We start from the raw sequence: 7390 nt of genomic DNA on the forward strand, positions 1-7390 counted from the left end.
CTTGTGCAATAGTTCGGATATGTGAATCCGTTTGATGTGACCACGCCCTCTGAGATCAGGTTTCTTGTAAGCGGTGACCTGAACCAACAGGAGGACACAATGTTCCCTCATAAACCCAGTGCATGGGTTGCCTACTGTATGGCTAGACACCTGTCAAAGGCAAAATGACAGTGGAACTAGTTTCACAAACACAGAAGTGGATTAAATACTTGATTAATAAAAACAACACAAGTCCTACAGAAAAAAGACTTTATGTCAAGGACAGTTTTCCCCAAATAAGAGGCATGTGCGTAACTCTCAATTCATTTGCAAAATGGCATAAACACCAGACGTGATTAGCCTACAATAAAAACACATACAAGAGTCTACAGGGCATTGTTAGGTAAAAGAGGCTTTACCAGCAGCAGTTTGCTGATAAAACAGTCTTTGAAATGCAATAGGTGTTCTTCTGCTATGACCTCATCGTTTGAGGGAAAACAAAGTAAACAGATTACACAAGCAAAATATGAGGAATTTATCCCTTCTAACTGGTCTTTATAAACTGCTGATTAGGGCTCCATTCCCCCAGTTGCTATGCAGGACCTCAGGTGTGCTTATGTTTGTGCTTGTGAGTATTTCATCTGAGAATACAATTAATCACAGACCATGTTTGGTTATACAATAAAACAGTGCTAAGAAGAAGAAAGCTACTACACACATGCAAAGGGATAGTTTGCCCCAAAATGAAAAATCTATATTTTTTTTACATTTCTCATGCTGCTTTCTATATGCAATTAAAAGGTGCTTTCGAAAATGGATATAAAATCACCATCAAATGATCATAAAAGTAGCGAGGCTATGTTATATTTAGCCTCTGTTTACATCTGTCTCTTTTGTCCACTTTCAACCACTTCTGCCCTGATTTCTCTAAGTGGATGGTCTATGGGCGGGCGAATGTATGAACTTTTTTATCTAATGGACAAAATAATCTTTCGTTTCTGCTATGACAGCCGCAAGACCACGCCAAACACTGTGAGTGCGTGTTAGAAATCAGGAATAGTGAGAGAACATTGTGCTTGGTATGTTTTTTTGTCTTCAAACCAAACTTGGCTCTTCAGCCGACAACGTTTAAATCCCATCTGGATAGCGCACTTCCCATAATGTTTAGTAGGCAGCCTTTGTGTCTGTTCGAACCAAATGAGCGTTTACATGCGTTTTCGACTACCTCTGTCGTCCACTTGTGATTGGCTCGACCAAAACACATTTTAGTACCAGGTGTAAACAGGGCCTTAAAGTCTTCTGATACCATAGCTTCATGTGAGAAACAAACTTAAATTTGAGTCATCATTCACTTGTGATCATTTTAGCTCTCTTTGGGGCATTGAATCTTATTTTTTCAATGAATCCCTTGATCCGGTTCAAGAAACCAGTCTGAATAATTTGTTCACAAATAAGCTTTATGAATCAGTGACAGCTCACTGGAGGGGAAAGATTATCACTGTCTTAAATTGTATAGTCTGTTCCTCACACAAAGTTATGTCTTAAGAAAACGTGATGTAAAAAGAATCATCATATGGACCACTTTTATGGTGCTTTTGCATTTTTTTTTTTTTTTAAAGACCAGTAGAATTTCTCCTTTTGTGTTTTACAGAAGAGAGAAAGTGAAAAAGCTATTAAGGTTTGTAACAACATGAGGTGAATGAATTTCATTTTTTGCTGAACTATCCCTTTAAAGACACCCATAATCAACTTAACAAACATTAGTGTGTAAAAATATCTTGCAGCACACTGGCGCTGGAGTCTTATCTAGGCTCTGTCATGATAATGCAGCTCTTACTGTAATGCCTTACAGTAATGCAGTTGATATTGAGCTTCTCTCTGGCAAAGACTAAAAGTAAACCGGAACTAACTGGAGGAGCGAGTGTGTTAAAAGCCTGTGTATGATTAGCGCTCACACTCACATACTGCAGCCGACCTTATAGGCTTAATGCACTTGGTCTAATGCAGTCTGTCTGTCTAATGCATATATGGGTGGAGCCCCACTTTCTCTGTCTGACTGAGATGACATAATGATCCGGAAACTCAGTTTATCCATCAACGTTATGCATTTTATCTCTGATGGAGCACGCAAGAGAGACAAATTGTGTGTGCCTATTTTTGCAGTGACTGCTGTTTGCTTTACACATACTCTGTAATGAAATCACAAACAAACTGAACAATTTGAAAGAGGCACAGACAGACAGAAAGAGCAGGGCGTGACGTGACCCTTGTAATGATAAACTGTAAAACAAATGTCTTTATAATTATATCTTGCACATTAAAACAGCATGAGCCATATGCATTCATTCATAATGGCTTTCAGTAAAAGGGCATGCACACATTTCATCATGCACCCAACAAACATAGCCTACCTTAAAATGCAGCTTGAGGAATACATATAAAGGACTGTTTTAATTGCCTGCCATTCTCTGAGATGATGGATGTATGACAGCAACATAGAGATGGACAGGGCTTTTATTTACAGTACCTGCACAGCTAAGCTACTCACCATAGGCTAAATAAATATAAATTTACCTTTGTTATCTGAAAGATTCCGCTAAGAGAAAGTAGTTTGTTATAATATACAAATTCGTCCTAGCAGCATCGAACACTACAACATTGTGAAGTCCTCAGAGGTAATTTTTACTACAGTCGATAACTGAAAAGCCAGATGCGTGTGTGTGAAACAACAGAGAGCGACCAGCGCTGAAAGTAGCAACAGAGGTCATCAGTGTTGATGGCTGACAGCGAATATTAAGAAATATCTGAACGCTGGATGGCGCTATTGATTAATCAGACTCGAAATTTCCAGAGAGACGTTTACTGACCGTGGGACTCAAAAGTCATTCCAACATCCTGGATTCTGCCCTGGTGCAGAGGTCAGCAGCACCGCATCCTGCAGAGAGTTTTGAATTTATTGCAAAAGAGCATAGGCATCATTTTTATTGAGGTACAGTTCCACTATCATCTTAATTGCGTTTTGCAAACTGCAAAGTTTACATTTCAAGTGCTCCACTGTAGCTTTTCTCGTTGGCCTTGACACATTTCAGATTTTCGAATGGGTGACGTCATTATTTTCTAGTGTTGCTAAGTGCATAAACCTTCCATTTCAAATATTCCACTCTCTAATCTCCTCATTTCTTTCGCAGTGGAGTGAGGGAGAGTTAAGTTTCAGGCTGGATAGCCACATATACTGCACATCTCAACACAACAGACCACATCCATTTGTCATCATGCCTGATCTCCCGGTAATAGAATCTGTAGATACTTTGCAGACTCTGGAGGGCTCACATACCGTATATAGACTCACTGACAAGCTACTCAATTTTGTTACGGGGCACATAACGGAGTGCAGTATTTAACACTTTGCCATATTTGTGTACAACGACAGAATATAGAAATAGACAGACAGAGATAGATAGATAGATAGATAGATAGCATATGTTGAGAAGAGAATCTATATTACAAAAATAAAACAACGCAAATATTACAAAATGTGACATTAAAAAGTGTACACGCCTTGTTTTTGTAAAGTAACACTGTCCATCAGCGACACCCGCAGGTGAAGTAGCCCATTGACAGACCCCTCAGACAATTTTGTTTAATTAAATTGTTACTGCCTTTAGTTATTATTTTGGATTAAATGTAAAAATGCGTAAAAACATTTAGCTTGATGAGATTTATACTTGGGTTTATTAAATTAAATGTTACATAGTGCAAAGATACAAAATAGAATTGTATTTGGTCTCTCTTTTTATGTCATGTTTATTTAAACAGGAAAATTAAGTGTAGCTGGGACACAAATTTACATTTGATATGTATATAAAAATGTGAGTATTTTGCGCCTTATTTTAAAACACCACCGCACACCACTGGTAGGTAGGTATAGGTAGGCAGGCAACACTAAGTGTGTGGGTGGTGGTGTTGGAGGGGGAGATAAAGTATAGCTCTGTCAGCTCTGTGTCAGTGTGTGACATTTCTCTGAGACAGATATGGCTTTCCTCAGTCTCTTAACTTCTAGAACCTTACTTAGTCACCTTTTCCTCTCTGCCCTCACAGGTAAGACTATATATATTTCCCTCAGCATTATGGCATTCTCATTTCTCTGTTCTACTAACTTACCTTGACACATTAACAAGAAAACTCAAAAGAGCAGACTTTATATTTTCCCTCCCTCCACAAATAATCATATCCACAAAAAGCACATTACATGCCTAATTTCAGCACCTAACCTCATAAACGTGTGTTAATGTCTTGCTCTCATGTCAGCCTGGATTAACCTAGTAGTTTACGGTCATAAATCTTTTACACTAAACAGACTGCATCTTCACCTATTAAAAAGCAGTATGCACTCATTTTAACTCATTTCTAAAGTCTGCATCTATTAACTAGAACCTTTGAAATGTCATTTGGCCATTAAATCAACATTTACTGTCTGTTTCACAGTAAATGTAATTTTAATTCCACGTGTTTATGGAAGCAGCACTTTCTGAGACATTAATGATAAGACATGAAGTATGAGAGAGAGAGAGAGAGAGAGAGACACGTTATACTGTACCGAGGCAAAGAGGGTTACTGCTGCATTAGCTTCAGCATTAATGTTACGCTTACAATATTTTAGTCATATCAGTTTAACATTTTTTAATTCACTGAGTTACATGATGCGACTCATGTCAAGTCTGTTTATTGGTAATTCAGTCTTTATTCAAAAAATCGAAGGAATTAATTCTGAACTGACTACTAGACTTCTGCTGACCGAATAAAGTAAAGGTTGGAGGATTTACTCTCCACATAGGACTTTTGATATTTTAATCCTTGTGACTTTTGAGTCTCTAATTTTAGTAAAGGGACTCAGTGTGACCATAACACTGCTATGTAAGCCACTGTATTTATAGCATCAGAGTGTATATGTGTGAATTTTCCTTGATTGGTTAAAATGTTCTTGACTGGTTACTATTCTGCTTTACACATGCCAAATAAACATACATCTTTTTTTATGTGATGTTATTGAGTTTTGTCCAAGTGACGCCTACTCGTCATGAGGCCTACTCTTTCATATGATATGCATTAAATGAATAATCATTGCACTGGCAAATAATATTGTTTTATTGACAGGTGGGCTTCTTTCTCTTTGTCTACTTGTAAATGCGTCCATTATCACCAATCCCACTCAAATTCCCCTGACCATCCTCATCACGTCCACAACAGATGCTTTACCTGCTCTGCCTGCTGCCAATCCTCCAGGACCACAGGGGGTGTCATATTTACAACAGCCTCCAAAGGCAAAAGCTGTGGAAGGGGAGAATGTGATGTTACCCTGTTTTTTAAAAAGTGGTGTGGATGAAATACTGGCTGTGGAGAAGGTGAGCTGGTACGTGCAGAGTTTGGAGGAAAGGAGGAATGTTCTACATGGAAATGAGACGGTGGAGGATGTGTTTGCTGGTCGTGTGTTTTTGTCTGGTGATCTGCCTATGGGAGATCTATCTATGACACTAAGGAATATTTCAGTGGAAGATCAAGGATTGTATTTGTGTGCCTTCATATCAACAAACTCAACTATTCTTCATGGAGGTGGGACCAAACTCAGCATCCGCAAAGAGCTGGGTGAGAGAGAATTAGGATTGCAAGGTTCGCCCAAAAATGAAAATTTGCTGTTAATTTAGATCAGGCCATCCAAGATGTAGGTGTTTTTTTCATGAGTAGAACAGTAAAGATGATTTTTAGCTGAAACCGTGGTCCTGGTGATTCGTGTAATGCAAGTCAACCGCTACCATTACTTTGAGAGTCAAAAAACATACACAGGCAAAACAAAATGTAGTAACGGCACCCAGTAACTTGCATTATAAGAATCACCAGGACCACGGTTTCAGCTAAAATATTTCTTTACATTTCTACTGAAGAAAAAAAGACACCTACATCTTGGATAGCCTGAGGGTGAGTAAATTAACAGCAAATTTTCATGTTTTATGATTCCCTTAGTGCAATTCAAATCAGGGCTATTAAAGTTAAGTAAAATTATATTGAAACCATTAAAAAAAAACATTCTGTTACTTGAATAAATTAAACATTAACTGATAGAAACTTACTTTTTTTCCCCCAGCTGGTTGCCAGCATTTTCATGTAGTTTAACTTGATGTATTAAACTAACTAAAACTGATTCATTAAAAATTAATGAAAATTATGTATGCTTTTTAAAATAAAATAAAAAGATAAAAACAACAAAATTGCTAAAACTTTAACAATTAAAACAAGAACAGAAAATACTTATGACATACACTATACATACAAAATACATAGTGAACATATTAAGTACTGTTTTTAGGGAGCCAATTACAGTCATTCATCTGAGACAATGACTGATTACAATGAGATTATACCTTTTTTCATCAAATCCCTGCTCAGGTGTGATTGAAGAGTCGGTGGGCACTATGATTGGCATCGTTGTGGCAGTTGTTGGCGTGGCAGCAGGGCTGGTTGCTGTGATACTGACTCAGTTCAGGGACAAACTGAACTGCCTGCAGAAATGAAGCGGGAGCCACGGCTTTGGAGGTTAAAAGTGCGGAGGGGTTACGGTAAAGGCCAAAGGTAAAAGAGAACAAGCACACGTACGCTCACAGTCCCACTGCCAAGAACTGACCTCAGTGCATGAGAGGATTACATCAGTGAACTGTGAGACATTTAGCTCACCCCATATTCTGAATGATAATATATACGAATACATACATAAACAGACCCCCACCCCCCCATGCACACCCCATCAGATCTAATATAGAAGAGCAAGAGCATCTGAGTTATGAACTATTGAGCTTTTGTGAGCTTGTAATATCAATCAGAAACGGACCTTGTATCAGCACTCAGCACTGAACACTTTTCTTCTCTCAAGAGAGGCCTAATCTCAATACTTGTTCTGTGCTTCAGTATGCTTTTTTAATTAAAGAACTTATTTGCAAAGTTCTTAATTTTCACCACATGCCTTTTTGTAAGTCCCACCAGGACGTTCACTTCAGAACAAGCTGGTTGTGAACTGTTTTTTTGTGACTTATTTTGTCCCATGGTTTGTTTACTGTGAAAATCCCTATCTATCCTTCTGACACAAATAAACAAGTTTTATTATTCAGTGTCTGGTGAATTTCCTTGTCTCGTGTAACTACACAAGTATCCACAGGCTGAACAATTTCCATGAGGCCAGGTCAACACAAAACAATTTTTCTATGTCTCTGAGAAAAAGAAAAAAAATTGGTCACAGGTGTGTAATATATTGTTGATTTATAAAGCTTTTAAAAGAAGAAACACAGACCTACACTACCGTTCAGAAGTTTGGGGTAAGTACGAACATTTTTATTTCTTTGAAAGAAATGAATACTTTTATTCA

The 7390-nt window shown here is 37.9% G+C and overlaps 1 protein-coding gene across 1 annotated transcript; it reads left to right on the forward strand.

Annotated features, from left to right (window-relative positions):
- Positions 1-3925: 3925 nt before the first annotated feature.
- LOC311293983 (sodium channel regulatory subunit beta-3) lies at positions 3926-7136 on the forward strand. Its single transcript, XM_084414599.1, has 3 exons — positions 3926-4077; positions 5134-5622; positions 6421-7136. Exons 1-3 carry the CDS (start codon positions 4011-4013, stop codon positions 6543-6545), a joined length of 681 nt encoding a protein of 226 aa, XP_084270725.1. The 5' UTR covers positions 3926-4010; the 3' UTR covers positions 6546-7136.
- Positions 7137-7390: the final 254 nt, after the last annotated feature.

The sequence above is a fragment of the Rutilus rutilus genome, assembly GCF_951802725.1.
Source record: "Rutilus rutilus genome assembly, chromosome: 7".
NCBI lineage: Eukaryota > Metazoa > Chordata > Actinopteri > Cypriniformes > Leuciscidae > Rutilus > Rutilus rutilus.